This window comes from Macrobrachium nipponense, chromosome 40, assembly GCF_015104395.2.
Source record: "Macrobrachium nipponense isolate FS-2020 chromosome 40, ASM1510439v2, whole genome shotgun sequence".
Lineage (NCBI taxonomy): Eukaryota > Metazoa > Arthropoda > Malacostraca > Decapoda > Palaemonidae > Macrobrachium > Macrobrachium nipponense.
Window position 1 is genome coordinate 30,028,586 of NC_061101.1, and position 23,558 is coordinate 30,052,143.

Sequence of the window (23,558 nt, forward strand, 5' to 3'; positions counted from 1 at the left end):
ATCACAAGTTAAATGACAGATAGCACCTCATATTGCATGTTCCATAGATTTCTTAAATGATGTCAGCATCATTTTGGAATTTTAAGAATCAACTTTTTCTATTACTAAATTATTATTTTTCAGTTTTACCCCTAATCATTATCATAGTACTGAAAATCATAGTTGATATACCAAACATCCATAAATCATTGAAAATCAATCGCATGCAATCTGCATTGATTACTTGCTACAAAGACTAGTGCAAAATTTAAGGTACAAGAATATAAGTTTTACTTTTAACCCTGATATGCTGAAACTATGAAACCTGCTATATGTAACCCATCTACTATATTTAGTAGCATAAGTATATCTTAGTTTTACCAGACCACCGAGCTGATTAACAGCTCTCCTAGGGCTGGCCCGAAGGATTAGATATCTTTGTGGCTAGGAACCAATTGGTCACCTAGCAACGGGACCTACAGCTTATTGTGGGATCCGAACCACATTATATTGAGAAATAAACTTAAGTCACCAGAAATAAAATTCCTCTGATTCCGCATTGGTCGAGCCGAGAATCAAACTTCGGACCAGCGGATGGTAGCCAAGAGCAAAAACCATATGTCCAACGATGAACTATTTAGCAGCATAAATTCTAATAATTGTGTAATTGTTGATCCTACTGCCAAGTGGAAAAAACACAGGAGAGTCACACGCGTCAGTAAAATTAACCTTTTATATTTGCAATCTACACATTACAAAAATTACTTAAAAATAGCAGTTTCAGTAAATATATACCAATACAGTTCTCAAACTTAAAGCCTTGGTGTAAACTTAAATTAAAATTGAGCTTGTTAATGGAATCTTAAAAATTCACCATCATACTTACTAAAACTCACCCTGGAAGTACTGTACCACAACAGTCTCCTCTTTAAAAAATTTACCTTCATGGGTTAACTGTTTTTTGCATGACCATGATAATTTTCTTCAAATCTTTAACCTTCCTTTTCTCCATAGGCTATTATTTATAGATAAACTTCTAATTAGTATGTACTATATCTTAAAAAATTAAATATGGAATAAAATAACCCCAACACAAAAGTTTTCTTACTAACATAGTATGGCATCCTGAACTTTTAAAAGCTCAAAATTCTACCCTGATTCAGTGCACATATTTAGCGAGGTTCATCACACAACCACAAGGCACCAATTTTTATTTTATAGCTAGAATAGTAATGTGTAACTAACCTCATATATAGCCTCTTCAACCAGGAACAAAATGGCATTAGAAAATGTGGTAACTAGGTCTTCTTAAAAATGTACATCCTTTCCCATAAACAACTTCTTAATTCTTTTAAATTCAACATTCTAAGTTAAACTTCAGAAATAACCAACAGCATTTTAGACACCTAATGTGTGTCCACAAATACCAAATTAGCAACTGATAAAAAACCAAGATAGGAAAAATCATAACCAAAACAGCAATGAAGGAAGAAAAATGGAAAACATCAAATAACTCAAATGGGTAAGCACTTCTACTGGAACCCTCAACTAAATTAATTTTGTATGACAAAAATGAAAGTGCATACATATACGCAGTATGAGGAAAAGTCATGGCAGATTTAAATGCTACACAAAGGAAAGTTATTGGATTGCCATACAATTTAAATGGAAGAGCCCTATCCCTTAAATACTCCAAGAATCTTTTGAATAAATATGTTTTCAAGGTGTACAGTCTATCTTAACACCTTAGTAGACTTTAACAGTTCTATGTATCAGTAATTTAAATTTCAGATATGCAAAACTCAGTTGACAGGCAGTGACTTGCTTTCATCAAGAAAAAGATCTATTCTCTAAACAAACCTTGTAAAGTTTGTCAACCAAAACTTTGATATTGGTCAAATATGAATCCAACATAGAAGAGGTAGCGATTTCTCTATTTTATTTTATATTTTTTTTTTACAAAACCAAACAAAACAGGACATTAACAAAGGCCTAGGCCAGGCAGGAATACATATAGGCAGACTACTCAAGACACACAAAACTCATTTCACATAAACTCCACAAAGGAAAAATATAAAGTAAAAGCAATAAAAACAATGATCATGATTAGACAGTGAACATAATGAATTCAATCCATACCACTTTAATAAGAATTAAGCTAATACTACATACCAATTACTATGTAGTATAACTAAAAACTAATAAGAATTTAGCTAATACTACTACATACCAATTATAACAAAAAAACATTACCATTATCATTATTTGTGCTATTATCATTATTTTGGTGTTTTATTAGGACCTTCACACGACTTTTCACAAGACAGACCCATAATAGTCTCATTAAGTTGGCCATGCTAATCTAACAGTCATAAACTTCTCTCAAGATTTCATAAATTAATGAAATCTTTAATGAAATGTTTCAGTTTCCCATTTTAGCTTACTTTGGTCAAAACTTTGCTTTGGAAATCACTAAATGTTTGAACACAAGTACATATTAACTGCTTACCAATTCTTAAAAATCCTAATTCTGTTTTAATAGTTACCATTTAATGGCACAAATCCAATGATCATGGAAGGCCATTATGCAATCTCTGATGTTAAACAGATGAAAAGTAGAAGTTCGGTCACATTGAGGGTTAAAATAATTTTCTCTCATTGATGCCTAGAAAATATTAATGGAAGTACAAGATTAATGCCAAGACAATAACTCAAAAGTCAAATTTCCTCCACTGTCTGATATGCTACTAAATTTTTTTAATACCTATAGTGTATACAGTATACCACATTTACTGCAGCTAGTATTCCAAGCTACATCTTCTATTCCAGTTAACAAGGATTATTTTCTGTAATAAAAATATATTGCATAGCCACTATCTCTGCAGATACAAAAGTAGTTTTATACTATAATAAAAAACTGAACTGCAACGGTATGTCTTCAGAAATAAACATTCTATATAGTATACAAGCTGAATATCATTTATGTAAGGACAGTAAATCAGCTACACAAAATGAAACTTTAACTTCTATAACTGAGGGTTTCTGTACATATATTTCAGCGATGATTTGTTCCAAGTACTAAAGAAAAACCATTACACTTTAGCAATATAGTAATAGAGGAACACTTACTACCTTACAAGTACCACTGCCTTTTTCTTTCCAAATAAATATCTAATTACTGCAAAGCAACTCCAACAAAGCGTGCACTTCCTATGTCACCTGGTGCAGGAAACTAAAAACTAAATGCTCAATCCATCCAGAGGGCTTTCATTACCATCCCACTCTCAGTAGTATTTATCCTAAGGAGGGCTTCAACACAACATTTTTATAATATATTGTCTTCTGTCTAAACACAACTAATCAGTAAATCTCTATGTATTCATTCTTTGCCTCAGTTTTATTTAACTTCATCCTACATCTTAAGCCACACGTCTGTGTTCCTTGACACAAATCTTATATTTTGATTTATGGCCCACATCTTCCCTTAGGGCTGACGACTCGGCTTGTGTTCTACCATCATGATTACTCTGCATTCTCTGTTTTCAGGGATTTAGTCAAGTGAGTTGTTTATTGGTCCAATGAATATGAAATATTCCAACACAAACTTGAATTACTTCAATATGAAGTCCCTCTGAAAATTATGAATGCTACAATTCTATTTAATTTAATCTGTTTAAGGCTCTTGTTATTTGGTTCATCATTCCATGAGGTATGCCTTGTATTCATAATACTAGGTTTTAGTTATGCTATGAAATAAGCTATATGAATGACTGACTGATCCACCTGTGACTGATCCAGTCAGGTGACCCAATTTTAATTGTCACCATCCTCATTTTCAATGCAGAATGAGCATAGGTCAAGCATATTTCAACATCTAAGATAGTTTCATATAATTTAGGAAACTAATACTTATTTTACAAAAGAATTTTAATCACAGTTGTTGTCCTGGCTTGCAGCAACACTTCTGGAGCATTGTTAAAGTAATTATTAGTGATAAAATGTCCTGTGATAAATGTAAGCACATCACAGATATCTTTGCTGTTAAATGAGAGCCCTTTTGGAAAATGAGAACAGACTAAATTTGCAACTAGATAGATACAAACCCTGTGCTGGTAAAGATTTACAGTTGTCAGCGTAAACAATATAATGTGAACCTATGTAAAAGGTACAGTAGATTGGCAGATGATGTGTGCATAATCCCTACACAGAGTGAAGTTCTACTTGGATGACTGTTATTGAATTATATCTTGTTTAGAAGTCTCTAATCCCCCTACTAACAATATAAGCAAATGACTGTTTACAAAAATGCCTTTGAGTAAACAGGTTTTCAATTGGTGACCCACTGCTTGTATTTTTATACTACTTTGCACAGTAACAGGTTGCAGTATGAAGTGGGGTTCACATTCACTTGTAAAATATTTTTGAAATCCATTGTGGAATCCGAGTCCTTATGTACACCGAGTTAAGCTTTTATTTTTTCAAGGTATCTGATGCTGATCATGAATTTTACTTTAACACAACCTGGTAAAGAGTACCATCATAGTTGATCTATCAGCATCCAAGTTATTGGAGTACCTTTATTCATTGCTACCTTCATGGAAGCAACATGAGCTTACCTGCTAAGTGTCATCCAACAGCACCTGTCTAGTTTTTATCTATATAAAAATACTGCAATAGAAATAAATCAAGATTTGACCAGGAACACGATAGACTGAATCTTGGGTAATTTATGCTTACAAGTACTGTACCTCAACATAAGATATTCCTACAGGAAAAAATGGCCCCTTGAATGATGAGTTCACTGAGAAATTAATTATATAGTATCTACTTTTCGTCAAAAAAGACTGATTTCACTTTTGTGAATAAAAGTATCTCACACCCATATATAAAATATCTTGCCTATGATTTCAACTTCATCCTTAATAACTCGAGACTCAAAAAAAAAAAAATTCCTCAACCACTCATACTTACCAATTCTCACTACAAAAAAAAGTTCCAATATTCATTTCATTCCACTACCTTACATATACTCAATGGAATGACATTTCATCACAGTGAACATGGAACTGATAAACTTGTACAGTGTACTACAAAGCAAATGAATTAACTGCATAAGAAAACCAAAGTTAAAAAATAAAAGGCTTTTAGTATAGCACTGAGATTCAACAACTTGGAAGTGATGGATGACAGTGAATAAGTCAAAGATGAAAACAGCAAGCCTATACAGCACTTTTCAGAAAGAAGAAACAAAATATGCAATACAGAGAATAAAAAAAAATGAAGAACAAAATACTCAATACAGCTAAAAGACTCCAGCAGCCACAGCATTAGCAATATTATGAGCTGTTGCAAACTGTGTTGTAAGCCATAAGCTTTATACACTATGCAATAAAAATTTTGTTATAAACGTTTTGATTGATTGAATAACTGGATAAATTTTTACAATCTTCAGGGTAGAACTGTAAGAGAGTTAATCCTGGTATCACACCGAATGTTAAAAGCTCCTTATATTTTTTTCAATAATACATTCCCAAGCCTAGTTTGGCTATATAAACAACAATGACATATATAACCATTTTGATATGTTGAGAAATTACATACCGTTTATCAAAAAGTCCAAGCAAGTTATTGAATCTTACTTGATTATAAAAATACCACGTTTTACATAATTTTAAGTTAATTTCAAATAATGCTCCACAACCTTTCAATAATATGCACTCCCATAAGTCTACCATCTTTCAATTTCCATCTCTTGAAGTGAGAAAACATAATTCCAATTCAAGGAAGATCCAGAATCTCATAGTCTTCATATAATTTCTGTGTCAAGTTGTACACTGACGTCATGACTTCAATAGCTCGAGGCATAAGAGATTCATTTCTTGCACGAATAGCAGCATCCCCACCTGTTATCTAGAAAGAAATTTATGAAAATTAAAAGAAATTTCGAGTATTATATTCTTTTGTGAGAAAACTAAAAATTACTATGACACAATCAATCAAATGGACTGAAAAGTTTCTGTACAATATAAAGATTCCTAGCGCAACTATTTACAAAACGTGTTTAAAACTAGATGATCTTTTTATCTATAGCAACATTCAAGATTATGAATCAATTGAGAAGGAGAATGTTACTACAAGTTACCACAACCCAAAAGCAGTAAAAGCCATGTGAAGTCACACATACATGAGTAACATTACCATCAATTCATTCATTCATTTACCATAATTTAATTCATTTACTCTATTACAGTGCTGAATGGTGTTCTTGGCCCCAGTACTGGGGCTCTTGCCCTAAATCAATCCACCCACAGTAGTACTGTATACAATTCTCTTTGAGCAACCTTCAAATATAATCACACAGATCTCAAATTCAGTACTAAAAAGCATTGCCTATAAAAAAAATTGATTTTTTTTTAAATCCTCAATGGGAAACAGAATTCTTTTCCTTGGGATTTAAAACCCAAGGAGGAAGCTTCTGCCACTCATGTCAGCAATGACTTAAATATTAGATGACCCAATTGTATTTGCATTGCCTCTAACTGCAGTCTCAGCCTCATCACTGATTTTAGTATTCAGGAGTATAGATAAAGAGCCAGCAACAGGTATGGCCAGCCCAAGACTACCCATCACTCGATTATTGCTAAAGAATTGCAGCCACATATCTACAAAATCTAGGATTTGTAGTGTTTCTTGCAGCATAATAATACCTGGTTGACAACAGTAGTATTAATAGTGTAGGGGTTTGCGACCTACTGAACAAACACTTTGACCAGAGAAGACTAGTAGTCATGAGTAGCAGCAATAGATGTCACTCGACATTGGCCACAAGTATCAGCCAGGGTCAGCTTCAACATGAGCAGTCAATGCTGATGGTCACTCAATGAGGAAAAACAGGTTAAATGGCCAAAAATGTAGAATCCAGAAAATTCCCTGGATAATGGAATACAAATTCCATTACAGGCAGTCCCCAAGGTTACAACGGATTTGGCTTAAAACATTCCAAGGTTACGACGCTTTTCATTTATATTAATCAGGAATTATTTCCAGGTTTACGGCGCCCATCTGACAGAAGAAATATGACTCCAAAAATGCAAAAATAATCAATATTTGAAGGTTTTTTTTAATGAAAAATGCCATAAAAATGCAGTTTACTTAGTTTTTAACGCACCCAAAGCATTAAAAGTAAGGTTTTCTTGGTATTGTTTATGATTTTCCGGCTTACAACGCATCTCAAGAACGGAGCCCTCGTTGTTAGCCGGGGACTGCCTGTATTTCCCCCAGGGAGCTAGATGGGCAGAGTACTGCAAAAGTCTGTCCAGCCTGGAATCCTTCATAAGGGAAAAACCATAGATATAGAGGAGAGATTGGACAGTGTATAGTAGCCAAAGCAGTCTGTGACATGCACTGCCTGGCACCATTACTAGGAGATCGTTCTCATGTAAACAATAGTGCAAACCCATACAATCTTATGGGAAACCCTGTAACCTTTAAAATGTGTTTTCTCAGATGTCTGTCAAGACTGTCAAATGATTTATGCACCACTTACTATATACAATATGTACCATATGAAGAAATGAAAGTATTTAATTTTGCTTCTATGGTTAAGCCATAAAGTTTTGTAGATATAGTAACTACATTATGGTTATTTTCTCAGTAGTCTTTAATGATTGGTAAATTATCTTTGCAGCATTTACCAATGACAATGTATACTACATGTAGAAATAAACATTTTAATACTGTCTGCTGTAGTCTAATACACTTGAGCAATGTAGCTGACCAATTTGTCGATGTTATATGCCTTTCTTTCCACCATAAATTTAGTACGGTTTTACTTTAGAAGCAGAACTAATTATTGTTCTTTATTCATGGGTCAAACTGACACAATATGGTAAGATAATTGTCATGTCCAACACTGTCATCCCATATAAGCTTCAATAGCCTGATACCGATCAGCCAATATTCACTGGTGTGTACTGTTGGTTGGGATAAGTGAAACAAGCTCATCTTAGGCAAGGTTACAATTAGGGTTTCGTCTGAGGCTGATTTTTTAAGCTATAACGTAGTATATATATGAATTTCAAATTTCCTATTAAGTAAAAATGATAATGGTAAAATTGAAGAATATACTACCTTTTAAGCATTCTGGCAGATCAAATTCAGCAGAGTCCTTTCCATACAAGGTTTGAGAATGTTGATAACATATAAATAACTGTTCTGGCAGATCAAATTCAGCAGAGTCCTCTTCATACAAGGTGTGAGAACTTATTGATAACATGTAAATAACACTACCATAACATTTCATTAACACTTAAAACTGCAGCAGGTCTGGAACTAGGCCTCATGATACTAGCCTATGTACATTGTTGTACAAGTAGTAGGAAAAAATAGTCAGGCGTAACCATGGTTGTATGGACAGATGGTAACCCTACATGCCAGTGACTGTTCAGGTAGACTTCAGCACACTGAACAACTTTTATTATACAATTCATCATTTGGAATAATATTTTAAGAGCTGTAGGCACATACCACAGATAAACGACACCCCTGCTTTAATAACAAGCTTATTACAACATTCCTTACATATTTTATTAGATATAAAAGCAGGAGTGAAGTTGACTGCGATCTAACACACATTTACTTGAGGTTATTTCAACAATTTAACACACGTTTACTTGAGGTTATTTCAACAGTCTTAAAGATTCTCATGAATGAAAAAAGGTCTCTTACTTGTGAAATGTGATCCCATGTTCTTTTGTGAACTTGTTCCTGTAAATGACACAGTTGATGACCCAGCATTGGGTGCCAGAGTTGGCTTTCTTTCCGCTGGTCTCAGCAGTTGATACTGATGCCATCTCTGACAACAATCGTATGACATTGGCGGCTTACGTGCATGCGATCATCGCTTGTCTGTCCAATCTCTCCCCTCTATATCTATGAAAAAACCCTCCAGCTCATGCTGAAACTCCTACCATTTGGAGTGAAAGAACTGCTTCGAACCAAAATCGACCCCCAACCACAGAGCTAGTCTGCCAATCTGTTCCTTATTAGCAGATAGCCTAATGGTCTGACAAACCCTCTTCACTCGGCCTAGTTCCACTAAGGTTGTGCAGAACAACTTCACTAAAAAGAATCCTGTCAACTATAGCTTGGGGATTCTGCAGAGGAACAATGCTTCCCAAGCACCCAAAGCATTGACCTGCATATGAGGAGAGTCCTATGGTCTGAACTTAACCACCTTCACCTGCCCTTGGACAAACCAGACATGTTCTATCCTCCTTCAGTGCAACTGTAACAATGCACTGCAATTTGACTGGAGAGAGTGCTGTGCTAAAGAGCATACCTAGGTACTTGTGTGCTAATTGAATGAGAGATCCGCCTAATTTTATGTCCCACCTGTGAAAAAGAAGTAGGATGATGCCTTCCTGAAGTAGAAGCCCAAGAGAAAACCCATGTAACAGGCAACACTCAGTGTATACTTTGTAAAAGCCTCACACAACATCCTGGTGAGAACCTTGTAACCATGTCTTTGGATCAAAACAATAGTTTCGAATTGACGTCCCCTAGCAGACAAGAGAGGAAACACTTGAGTTTTGATGGGCAGGTACTCTGAAATATGTGTTTCCTGGAACATATTTCCAAAGAATATTGAAAATATGTAATATGAAAAAGTATTGGATAATCAATCCAACATCACTACCAAGAAGCTACATATTTTTCCTCTTCATACAGTATCATGCATCAAAATTAGCTGTAAGTACAGCTAATTACATTTTCTTCTTTAAGAGTTATAAACAATTTTAAGAAATTACAAATACAGTCATTTGAAAGGTAAAGAATACTGAATTGCTCCTTATAAGATTCACTTCAAAATCCAAAATCTTAATCAACTGAGAAACATTGTCCCTCATCACAGTTCTATTCCTTGGATAGACATGCAAGTTGTATTCCTACCTTGGAGGGTTGAGATTTATTGTCATAAGCATCTCTTCTCAAATGTCATTCCAAAATTTCTACAAGAAAATTCCTTAAGTGAGGAAGGTGTACTGGCAATGGAAGGGATAGAAAATGAAGTTCAGTAAATAACGTGGGAAACTCATTTGCTCTTTTAATGTTCACTTAAATACAATATATAAAAATGGGATCAAGCCTTCAATAACGCATACTTTCCAGAAAAATTAGTTATAAGAAAACAATAACAGGGGTTTGCATGCTACTCAGAGGGACAGAAAAAAATTAAGACTGCCATTCCATTCACAAAATAAATATTGCCATCATTTCCAGATATGTATTACTAGTCCTTTATTGGCCATTTAAAAGATATGAAAATGGGACCAAGCAGGCAAATATCCTATGAAAAAAAAGGGGGGGGGCTGCATGCTTCAGAGACAGAAAAAATTAAGTAGCCATCCCACTCACAACAGAGGTGCGTTCATCATATTTAAATATGCCTTTTATTCTAAACAGTGAGAAGTGCGTACATATGTTGCTTTCAAGTTTTTGTATCTTACCTGTTTGCTTCCTTGCGTTACCTGCAGATGAAAAAAAAAATCCAATACTCTTTAGATTATTTAACTACATAAAACCAGAAATGGCAGAATAGGTACTTCCCATGAACTGTAAGCTGCCTTTTCTATATCCAATATGATTAGCAGATACAGAGTTAACAGAATTTCCCAACAGGGCATCCTTTGATATTTTTACATCCATATACAGCTGCTGTTAATATATGTTACCATTTCAAAGTGAACAGCTCAGTACTTTTCATTGTTTTATATGAAATTATTTTTTTTATTTTTTAAAATTTATTTTCTCTTTCCAGTACGGCTTTACAAAACAATGGTTTTCAACAATACAGTTTATAGGGACCACCCATAAAATTAGGCTATATTCACCATTTGATAAAAATCTGTCTACTGTTAACTTTCACTGACATTTTTCTTTAGAGTGCTTGTTAGTAACAATTGCAATGCATGTTCAAAGCAGTCTTCAAATATACTATCCAAGTTGCTATGTCAAATACACAGAAAGGTCAAAAGTACAAGAAAATAAAGGTCAGTTAAGCAGAAAACAAGAAACTTGTACTAAATAAGCTTGCATCTTAGTTCAGTTACTGTCTCATGCATTCTAAATTACATGTATCAATATACCCACTTGGTAAGGAATGTCTTTTGGTCTACACCATATATTCCTCCTTACAGTACTTTACTAGTTACAATTATGAAATTTAAAGTAGAAACATATAAATCTCAAATAACATAAATCTAAAATAACATATGTCTAATTTCCAAAAATAATGAATGAACACAGAAGAAGTAATAAGAATTTGCCAGTTTTATTTCAAGCATATCAAAAAAGGGATTTATGAAAGCCATACTAATGCAAAATTATATACACAACCCTTTCAATTGGACTAAACTTGTTAGGCAACCTTATTTTGAATAATGTTTAGTAAACCTGCAAATCTTGAATGAAAAAATAAAGAAAAAGATGCTATAATACTTCTAAAATCGAAAGGTTTATTAACCCAAGAGGTGCTAGGGGGTTGCCGCTTACGGATGGCGGCAATATTATGTATTTGCAACTAAAGTAATAGAACCAATATTTTCTTCCTCATTTTTGAATCACCTAATGTTAGTACATGGTTGTATCGGATTAATAAAAAATATTAAATATAAAATACTTTTGAAAAAATATTTAAAAAGAATATTTTTTGGAACGAAAAGTTTTTCCAAAAAACGCATTTTAGTTTTGGAATGTTTTATGCAGTATATTCCGAGATAATTTCAAATTTTTTCATGCCAATATTACTCCTTAGCAACTCAAGAAACGCCTACAATATTACAAAATATATACAGCAGTTATAATTGTTTGAATCAGTGTATATGTGCGTGTGTATGTTAACTGACATATGCACACTAACTTTTAAACCAATATTACTATTGTCACTGTCATGATAATTATCTGTCTTGATATCACTATTTGACGGAAATAAATAAGCATCATCATCAAAAGCCTAAATTTACAGCGATATTTGAAAACAGAGCGTTGACATTTGCCTTGTTTAACCTTCCCAATCCTAGTAAGTTACAAGGTAAACATTAGTTTTCTAAAATAATTACTTCACTTACACAAGGATAAAAGGGAGAAAAGGTATTTTCATCAATTTTTTAAAAGCCCCTTAGACATTAAATGTATTATTTTTCACCTCTTTTTGGACCCTATTTTATTTTATTTATTATTTTTTTTTTTTTACAGTGCTGTACGCTAACCTCCTTTGGTAATAATTTTAAATAATATATATATATATATATATATATATATATATATATATATATATATATATATATATATATATATATATATATATATATATATATATATATATATATATGTGTGGTGGGTGTGTGTGTATACATCTTATCATAAACTAGAGATTATTTGTGATGGAAAACCAAATGAACTTGAGAGAAAATGCCAATCTTTCTCTAAACCTAACTCCAATGTCAGTAACCCAAAATTATTTTTTAGTATAAAATTTAAAACCACATACAATAACAAAAATTTGGGAATGAACAGGTTTTCACAACTTTACTAAAACAACCTTTTGTCCCCTTGATCTAGAAGCATGGGTTTGGAATGGTATAGGATCTATGACAGCTGGCATTAAGAGTGAGAAAAAACTCAAATTCCTCCTCATAAACTTGAAATCGAAGACAGTGTACTAAGAGGTGTGTAAATATGTAACGTTACAAAGAAACAGTTTGATTTTATTACTGTAAAGCTAATTCCAGACTATTTTTTTTTAAATTGCCTAAAAAAATAAAGTACAAGAACTCAATCCAGCTAAAACATTTGCAAGCATAAAAAACCAAACCTTATTAAAGCAAGGTTCTTAAGACTGACAATTATCAAGTACTTTCACCTGACACTGAACCTTTTAAAAATATTCCTTACACTTACCCTGTCAACAATGGTCTGCTTAGTAGGCATCATAAGTAAAACTGCACCTACAGTTTTTGCAAGCACCCAACCGTGGAATTTAGCAAGGGTACGACCATAAACCTCAGACGTTACACTTCCTAAACCACTATCATCAGAAGCTTTGTGAAGTTCCGAAAGGAATCCAATAATGAATTCTGAAACAAAAACTTAATGAGCATACATTACCGATTTGTCTACAGCCCAAACAAAGCTGCCTCCACAAAATCATTGTAGTAGTTACTCAATTAAAGTGCGAGCACTTACACAGAGAACATGACAAATTTGATCAACACTGAAAAGTTACATCAATCTTTGAGAAAGTCTGTTAAGAAATACATATACAGTGGGGCCCCCCCGTATTCGCGTCCTCCGGATTCGCGGACTCACACATTCGCGGATTTCTCTCGGGAACATTTCCCCGCATTACTCGCGGAAAATTTGCGCATTCGCTGTATTTTTCTATGAGAAATATCCACAAATTCCTGGTTTTTTTTTAATAAATTTCATCATAAAATGCACTTTTTGTGATAAAACTATTAAAAAAACCAAGTATGAAAATTTTTTGTGGTTTTTCTTGAGTTTTAACTAACAAAATAGGCTGTTTTTAGCATTTTTATAGGGGTTCCAAACATTCGTGGGTTCTAACTATTCACAGGGGGTCTGGTACGCATCCCCCGCGAATACGGGGGGACCACTGTACATAGTTCAACTAGTTATATATTCAAGCTTTCATCTATTTCAATGAATTTTCAGTACCATCACAATACCTAAAGCTCTATGGAGACGTAACAATGTTCTTGAACCAGACTGACGGTCTTTGTTATTGATGAGATTATTCTCTTGCTCATATTCAATCATAGACTGAATGGAGTAATAAAAGTCTCCTGCACCTCCCTTACGATAACACTGAAGAATGGTTATCTGTTGAAAAGACAAAACTCAAATTAGTATGATTGTGCAGTACTGACTGTACTACAATAGATTGGGTAATTACAATATTCAAACATTATTCATGGCTATAAGATCATATCCAAATGACATAAAATCTCAGCATTTCACATTTCAAAGAATTTATTTACAAACCAAAGCAGCAGATCTCCTGCTGTTTCATACAGGGAGAACGAGCGAGTTCCCCCCGCTTCGTTATGTAGGACGCGGCAGTCATGTTGCATACTTCTGACTCGAAAAACTGAAGGCGTAGAGACATTGCCATCAGCTCTTTGACATTTATATGCCAGTCTTTTTGTTCCTTTGACCATGTTCCAAAATATTTTTTGCACCCTATCAGAGCTCTCCAACCTAGATCCGACGCATCAGCGTAGAAGTTTAGGTTGGAGCTCAGAGGAAGGAGTGACTTGCCTTACAAAAGCCTTCCTTCACAGCTCCACCAGAGCAAATCCTTCTTTATTTCCGGAGTCACCTGGAAGACGAACGACTCCAGATACTTCCTTCTATTCCAGGTTATCCTGAAGAAAAACTGGAGTGGTCTCATGTGAAGTCTGCCTAGGAACACCAACTGTTCTATTGATGATAAAGTTACTAGAAGGCTCATTCATTCTTTTGCTCAACAACTGTTGAACAACATAAACTTGCTTACAGCCTTAAGACAAGAATTCAATCATTTTGAGGAGGGAAAAACCCAAACATTCTGAACATCTATCATCCCTAAATAAATTATTTGTTGAGAGGGAGTCATCTATGACTTTTGAAGATTGGTCATTAAGCCTAACTCCTGGGCTACAAGCAGTATCTTTTGAAGGTCCTCAAAGTGTGCATCCCACCCATACTTCATTTAAGTGAAAATGGAAACATCTTTGGTTGCAGGGGGGTTCCTATTTTCCAGCCACAAGGCTATATTATCCCTCACCTTTGCCTGAGAGGCACAGGATAAGGTGACAGATTGCTGTAAGCTGACCAGTACCTCTTCAGGCAACATTGACACAAGAACTGTTGGAGTCACTTGTGAGGCACATGCTCCTTCAAGGACCTCAAATGAATTTGCTTACAAGAGAATATGAAAAATAGGCTCATACTGCACCATGCGAACCATGATGCCCGGGTACTTCATAGGCAGCTTTGGAATAGGGATCCATCTTTTTTTACCACTGCCCACAGATCTTAGGAAAATGCAAGGGTTTGGTTAAAATTTAAGGAGGCAATCTTGCCTCCATGGAGTTTGGGTGTGCAAACTTCCAAGTTTGTCTCTTCTTCTGGAACATGCCTGGAAAGGTGCTGACATCTGTATCACAAAACAATTGGAATTAAGCCAAAACAAAAACAAAATTAGTTTTTGAAATACATACCTTTTTTTGAACATCATGGGCTACAAAATTGAATACTGAACCCAATATCTGGAAGAACCTGTGGAAAAAATGGAACAACATAATCTCACTATATCGAGTGTCGTGGGCAGAACATGAATAATGCAGTCCCTTCAAATACTGACCAACAAAATTCAAGTATTTAGTGCAACAGATTTCACAAATAAAATCATTATTCATACCCTTATATGGAAATGGAGTTTATTTTTATCATAAATTTCAGACAAATTTGAGCACAAATGAAGCAAAAATATTACGTTAAAATGCACTAAGACTTACAACACTAAGCTTTTTGGTCAAAAACATTGAATTTACTCAAGTGACCAGCTTTTCATTTTCTTTATACTATGAATTTCAATCTCCCTTAACATCCAACATTTTATGGCTTTCTCTATCAGGCCACTGTAAATACAGTGTTATAAATGTTGGTTAGAGCAGTAACAGAATGAACTTATACAACAAACTTTAAAGTAAATACTATATTTGGTGGTATATAAAAACCAATATCTCCACATCCCCCCTTTGTATTTTTACAAATAAGAAGGTAATTTTGCATTATTTACATATAAGAAGTTAACATTAATGAAATAATCAATTACAATATGACAGAAAGAGCTTGAACAAAATACATATGCAAGTTGCAAGTAGTACAGATGGAAAATCCTGTTAATAATAATTCTACTGTAATTTACAAGAGAAAAGAAAACAAAAGTAGCTTAAGTATAGCAGAAATGAAAATACTGGTGAAGTAGGAAATCAGACAAGTAGAGCAGTCACTCACAATGATACTATCAAACATGACTGTAATACATTGGCAAGAAACCCAAGCATGTTTGGTAAAGTCAAAAGCATCTTGTAAAAGAACAAACTACCTAAGGTTTAATAGTAAATTGGATAAGCATATGGTCTGAGTCCTTGGCAATGCCTCCTATTCAGTTCATTTCTTCATTTTTAATTATTGGTTCCTAATACTGTACAGACATTCCCTTCCTTACATTTGCAGTTGTAAAGGGAAAATTTAAGGGGGCCGGCCGGAACCCCTATATATGGTGGTATAGGGCAAAAAGTGCAAAGTCATGAAAAAATTCATGGAGCTTCATATGGCAATTGAGAATACGTATACAAAATATTTCGTCAAAATTCCTCTTACTTTCGTAGTTACAGGGTAATTAGTTAACGTAACTCAATAAGCCTAAAACATTGATCCGTACAAGAAAATGCAATATTTCTTCTATTATCGTAAATTTTGATAATTTTTGTCAAAGAAATTGGGAGAAATGGCATCTGTAGACATTCCCCGAGTCGAGAAGGAGACTTCAGGCTCAGCTACCAACCAAGTCCAGTCCTGATTTATTGCGATCACAGACTTCGAGTAGTCTACACGTTCCATTTCACCTCTGACATTCGCCTGCATTTACTTATGTTTATGTATGTTTCGGCAAGAATTTCATCATGCCAATGAAGAAAAGACAAGGAAAACATCTCGCTAACATACAGACAAAGAAAAATCACTCAAGTATTATTACAGAATATCATAATATATGCGTAGTTAGTGAAGAGAGAGGGTAGGGTTGCTTAGTAACGCCCCCGTCTTGCTTAGCAAAGAGATCTTCATTTATGATAAATAACAAAGTTTTATTTGTTTTTTAATACCCAAAATGGAATATGAAATTCATAATAATCATGATTTATTAAATTGTCTTTGTAAAAAAAAAGAGTTACGCCTTCAAGTTTCACCTCTTGACATTCTCTTCTTGCATTTACGTTTGTTTATCTTTGTTTCGGGCAAGAATTTCATCATGCCAAAAAGGAAAAACATTCAGGAAAATATCTCCGCTACAACATACAGAAGAAGAAAATTCGCTGTAATAAGCCAAGTTAGTGAAGGGGAGAAAGAGAATTGCGTAGGAAGGAGTGCCCCATCTTGCCTCAAGCAGTGGCCCAGGCTGCGATATATGAGCAAAGGGATCATCATTTATGATTAAATTATGATAAATAAAATAGTTTTGGTTTATTAATACACAAAAAAGAAATAAATACATTCATAATAATCATTATTTACTAACATTGTCTTTATAGAAATACGAAGGAAAACTTTGAACGCCCGTATCTCAAAACTATACTTATTGACCTTCAAAATCTATCTTCTCACTTAGTTTTAAAGCTATAACATTGGAATTTGGTATATAACTCAGAAAGACATTATAGAACAATCAAATAGAGCCCTTTTTTCCCATTTTTGTTTAGTATTTTTTTTATAATTTTTTTTTTCCTGATTTATAGGGTTTATTTTTTTACCATATTGAAAATGATATTGTTATGATACAATAAAGTTTCATACATACTTACCTGGCAGATATATACATAGCTATCGACTCCGTCGTCCCCGACAGAAAATTCGAATTTCGCGGCACACGCTACAGGTAGGTCAGGCGGTGATCTACCGGCCTGCCGCTGGGTGCAGGACTAGGAACCATTCCCCGTTTTTCTAATCAGATTCTCTCTTCCACCTGTCTCCTGCGGGGAGGCTGGTGGGTCTTCAATCGTATATATCGTATATTGATATCATAACAATATCATTTTCATACATTCAACTTACCTGTCAGATATTATATACATAGCTGATTGACACCCTTTGGTGGAGGGCAAGAGACAGCTAACTACTGACTATACAGGTAAACAACATATGTTGTAGGTATTTATAGACCTTGGTTCCTCTGTGTTTCTAGACGAACGGGTCGACTTCCTAGCTATTGCATAGGAATCTGCTTCGTCTCAAGAGCCAAGAGTTCTTGTGGGTCTACCGATGGGGTTCTTATCCACTTACTTAGTCGAGCCTAATTGGCATTTGTCAATGGGTGCTAATCCGCTTATATGACAATATGCCTATGCCTATTGGCATAACTAAGGAGTGCAACACCGATCCCGATCACCTGTTCCTAACATGAGGGTTCGCGCTAGAATTGAAAAAGTTATATCCCCCAAACTCCTTTCAAACCTCAATAAAATTCACTAAGTTAAAATAAATTCAACTCATTATTAAAAGGATCAGTGTCGGCTCTTATACCCAGCAACGTATCCGCTGACATGTATAAACCAAGAGAGAAGGATCTCTCGTAGGTTAACTTGACGTCCTTCGTGTAATGATCAGTTTAACACATCGTTGCATCTCTCATATGTTAAAGCTAATATGTCTTCCTGACATATTGTTACGAAAAGAACAAGAATTTGCAAAAGCTCGCACTTCATGAGCTTTTAAATTCTCAACTGTTTTGAAGGTATATCAAGTCACTTATGAAGTGCTTTTAGAGATCACCATTGTTTCAAAGAAGACTAGGACTTTCTTTGAACTGGATCTCATCTGGATGAAGCCTAGAGCCTGGCTTGCGCCTGGCTGGCGCCTCGCGCCTGCTTGGCGCCTCGCCCTGGCTGGCGCCTTGCGCCTGCCTGGCTCCTTGCGCCTGGCTGGCGCATCCTGTTTGCCTGTGGCGCCTCGCACCTGCTGGAGCTTCGAGCTTGTTAAGAGTCTCGAGGAAAACTGGCAATGTCCACATCGGACACTTTTTCCCGATTTGTTTCGCCTCTAGCGCACAGCGCCAGGTTGGAGGCCCGCTCCTTCTCCTCATCAGACAATGACAGTGTTCATATTGACTGTCTTTCTCTGGCGTCTTCACGCCTGTTTTTTGGCATTTGGCGCCTGACTAGCACTACATTGTCCGAAAGTCCTGAAGATCCACCATCGTTTATCAGGAGACTGGAGAAGGGTGGAAGAAATTCTTTCTCTTTGAGCTTTTGGCCTTTCCGGCAAGGGGAGGTGATTTTAGTCAGCTACATCCAGTAGACGATAGGAAATCTAAAAGTCCGAGAGACAAGTCTTCCTCCGAGGAGGATCCTTATTGAATACTTCCGTTGCTAACGAGTTCTCCTCCTACATGTTGATGAGTTTTCTCGTTGCAGAAGCTTCCCTATCCTTGCCCAAAGGAAGGGAAGGAGCCTGGAAGTTTGAAGAGATTCTGAGCTGAATTGGTAGGACTCCTGCTTTCTAGCTCTTTATGTATCTCTCTGACCTTTTGGGAAGTAGTTTGAACTCTCATCGCGTTTCCAAGACTCTGTCAGTAAACGTTTAAACCTTGTCTTTTTCCGTAGATGACAACGTCAATACATTACCTGGACAGCGAAACCTCTATCTGAAAGCGTTGATCCAGGAATAAAAGGCTTTAGTTCTTTTGCCAAACATACTATGCTGGCCAGAACCCATTGCCGAGTCTTTCATAGAATTGATTCCGGATTCTAAAGCCCAAAATTTCACTTGTCCTTTTGATCGTTTAGGACCAAGAAAAACATTTGATGAGGAGCGGTTCCATCTTGTCGGAACACGGAATCTGAGGCCCAAATTAGGATCCCATTTTAAGTATAAAGATCTCTTACTCTTATCGTATAGAGGTATTGTATAAGATCCCGAAGATCTTAATTCTCTACTATCTCTAATATTCTTTGTCGAGACAGAGTATATCTTTTTACTGTGTTCATTGATAGCATAAAATACCAGGGTGATTTTTCCCCCTGAAAGGGAAGAAAACCATTATGTGGTTCACAGAGGTATCGGAAGAGGACAGTTTCCCCTTTCCATCTAGCACGATCTGCAGCAACTCTATTGTCGTTTAACACTATTTGAAGGAATTATCAAGCTTCCCCTTGAAAAAGATCCTCTCAGTTCAATATTTACTTCTGGTCAGTCCCTGTAACGCAGACAGACTCAGAGTGGATAGGTTTTTTCAGGTCCATTTATAAATAGATTCCGATAAAATCTCTACTCTCTTAGAAAAACCTTCCGACACATGCTGAGAGAAGAACGTGACCTCTGTGAATCCAACCTTTTTATTGCCAAAATGATGCATTCATCTTCTTCCTTTGACGCCCATTTATCTTAATATCTGTTAAGAATATATATAACTAGGGGAAAAAAGACTAACGTATATTCCCCTATTTAAATTAAAGATGGAGTATCTTGCTACTCTCTTGTTTTGAGGAAAAAGAAGCAATCTATAAGAAGCTCGTTCGTCTTCTACCTTGCGAAGAGATCTTGTGAATACTTTTCCGCAGGTTCTCACAACTCTTTCCAATATATGTTAAACATACGTTAACAGTTATATCGTCGATCAAGAAGGTTCTCACGGACGTGCAAAATCCCGCATAGAACCTGGTAAGGATCGTTACGTTTCCGTGTCTGTTTTCAAATAGGTTAAGTCGTGCTCTGCTGAATTAAAATCCTTTATAATACCGTCACATTGTGGTAAACAGCATTCATCTAGGAAACTCTTGTAAGGATAGTAGGAATTCTGTAATTAACCCACGGTGTGTGCATAAGGCTTAACCGTAACCGTTATCTTAAGGTGAATTTTCTACTCATTCTTTCCTCGCCCGAGGCAGAGAGATCCTTAGCAAAACGAATACGATGTTATTCATGTTTGCCTAAAAATCCCCTCAATTCATGGTTAATCCCTGATTGTAGGGGGAATATACGGTGAACCATTCGATCCCTTAGGAGAGAGAGATGAACCCAACCGCTCACGACCGAGAACCGGATGGTACTGAATTGGCTTACACAATTACAGCCGTCTCGTTCACTGCCTGGCTGCATTCATTCTGAGTTTGCCAGTTACTCCCTTCAATGAAGGGATAATAAAATTATTCTCGAGCCTAAGAAAAGCTCTCATAATGCAAATTTAAGCCAACAAAAAACCTCTGTTAAATACCGAAGCTGAGTAGGTATTGTCGTAACAAACTTTTTAAGCGAAGTCCTACTAGGAAAATCCTGTAAGGATATAGATAATTCCGTAGCGAACCAGAAAGGCAACTATGGTATGCATATATGACTTGTCATTCAGTAGTCGTATACACTAAGTCTTCTACGACATTCTACGACATGCAGAGAAAGAATGGAAATCTTACTCTCTTCGTTCATTTCGTCAATAATCCCGAATGAGTATTAGTCGAAAGAGATCGCAAATGACAACCGAGGATCGAAGAGAATCTCTCCAGCTTTTATTATCTTGGAGATAAGTCCGTATTTTACGCCTTTCTTATCTGGAAGAGCCTATAATCAATGAATGAGAGCTCGTACGAATCTTGTTCAACTTCCAATGATTGCCCTCTTTCTGTAAATGATTGGTTGCATTATTTTTTAGAAGGAGGATGATTTTAATATCCTCTTACTAATACTGAACTAATTCTCACAATTCTGCTCTATCTTCCATTCCTCAAGTTGGGAGAAGATTGAGCAACTGGAGGAGAGCGCTTCCTTTCGAAAGGTGAAGGGCTTTTAGCAGTACCGACTCTAACCTGACAAAAGGGCTACGGCAGCCTGTGCTACATCTTGAGTCCCTGCCAGGAAAAAGCCGAACTTGCTCTTGCCTTTATTGCATTAAGACTATCCTGACAAGGGCGACGGCCGCCTGTGCAACAACTCCCGTCCCTATCAGGAGAAGGCCTCGAATGTCTTTCACCTTTCGCCTGGAGGACTCTTGGCGGTTGTCAGGCTCTTCTTGTAGGAGAAAGTGCCTGGCGCTAAGCAGGAGTATCTTGCCTAGAATACTCCTGGCGCCTGGGAGGAGTATCGCGATCGGAATACTCCTCGTGCTCGGATACTCCTGGCGCCTGGCAGAGTATCGCGTTCCGAATACTCCTGGCGCCTTGGGAGGAGTATCGTGCTTGGAATACTCCTGGCGCCTGGCAGAAGTATCGCTTTCCTAGGAGTATCGTGATCGGAATACTCCTGGCGCTTGGTAGGAGTATCACGTTCCGAATACTCCTGGCGCCTGGGAGGAGTATCGTGCTCGGAATACTCCTGGCGCCTGGCAGAAGTATCGCTTTCCTAGGAGGAGTATCGTGATCGGAATACTCCTGGCGCCTGGTAGGAGTATCACGTTCCGAATACTCCTGGCGCCTGGGAGGAGTATCGTGCTCGGAATACTCCTGGTGCTTGGCAGGAGTATCGCATTCCGAATACTCCTGGCGCCTGGGAGGAGTATCGTGATCGGAACACTCTTGGCACCTGGCAGGAGTATCGCGTTCCGAATACTCCTGGCGCCTAGGAGGAGTATCGGGATCAGAATACTCCTGGATCCTAGCAGACGTATCGCGCTTGGAAAGTTTTTCTTGTGCGGAAGGTTCCACGCGCCTGGAAAGTTCCGCGTTCGGAATGTTCCGCTTATCCGGAAAAAGATTCCCGCTTGGAAAGTTCCGAGCGTCTGAAAGGTTTCCAATCTCGCCTGGAAAGTTCTGTAGCATCTGGAAGTTTCCGCTTGTGCGGAAGGTTCCGAGTGATTGTCAAATTCCGCTTATGTGAAATGTTCTGCACATTTGGAAAATATTCCTTCTTGGAAAATTCCAAGAGCCTGGAAGGCGATTTGAATCTGGAATCTTCCGCCTTCTGGAAGGTTCCGCTTGTGCGGAAGGTTCCGTGTGCTGATGGTTCCGATCTCTTGTACATTTGTTCTTGCTTAGAATTCGACAATATTCCATTTTCGTCCATAGCCCTCCCTTTCTTCTGAATGAGAAGGACTTCCATTTCCGATGAAGATCCTGGTTCATAGTGCTTCAGGCGCTTTGCGCCTCTATTCAGGCCCTTCAGGTGCTTTGCGCCTCGTTTCAGGCGCTTTGCGCCTTGTTTCAGACACTTTAGGCGCATTGAGCCTCGTTACCGGAGCTTCATGCCCGAGGAGCTAGAAGCTTAAAAGTTATATATATATGTGTAATCACTAACGAGATCCATATAATTCATTCGATAAACAAATATTCTTTAATATCTAATTCGTTCTTCTCAGAATAGATATACAATTTTTCATATACACGTACCGATGAGGAATTTATTGAAATATATTTCAAACCCCCATGGGATAGAGCCCCCCCCGTCCACTGTACGGGGGACGAACCCGGATAGGGCAATGCCTCTACCGCAACTGTTATCGAATGATGTCTTCCTTTCTCCGTCTCTTCTGAGGTTCCGATAGCCAGACGAGATTATCTTGCATCTTCATTTAATCTACGCTGTTGAATGTTTCTTCTCCTTATTCGTCAAGACAATAATAATAAGGGAACACATTGAATTTGGATGCCTTTCAATGGCTATCCCTGGCAGTCTGGGACGTCTACAGAACCTGCCGAGGGGACGCCTGATCGGTGGGGATTCTCCATACTCCTGTAAGGCTTTCGACATTCCTTCTCCTCTGGGCCTGTTAGCTTGGAAGAGGTCTAGACCTGGGAGCGAGACAGAGC

At 36.7% G+C, this 23,558-nt stretch overlaps 1 protein-coding gene across 1 annotated transcript in view; it reads right to left on the reverse strand.

Moving 5' to 3' along the window:
- Window positions 1–698: 698 nt before the first annotated feature.
- Window positions 699–23,558, reverse strand: part of LOC135212052 (ceramide-1-phosphate transfer protein-like) — a 53,614-nt gene continuing 30,754 nt past the window's right edge. The window contains 5 exon segments of the mRNA XM_064245379.1: window positions 699–5,889; window positions 10,488–10,508; window positions 12,940–13,115; window positions 13,728–13,881; window positions 15,264–15,321. Of these exon segments, the coding sequence (XP_064101449.1) occupies window positions 5,758–5,889; window positions 10,488–10,508; window positions 12,940–13,115; window positions 13,728–13,881; window positions 15,264–15,321 (541 nt within the window). The 3' untranslated portion in view covers window positions 699–5,757.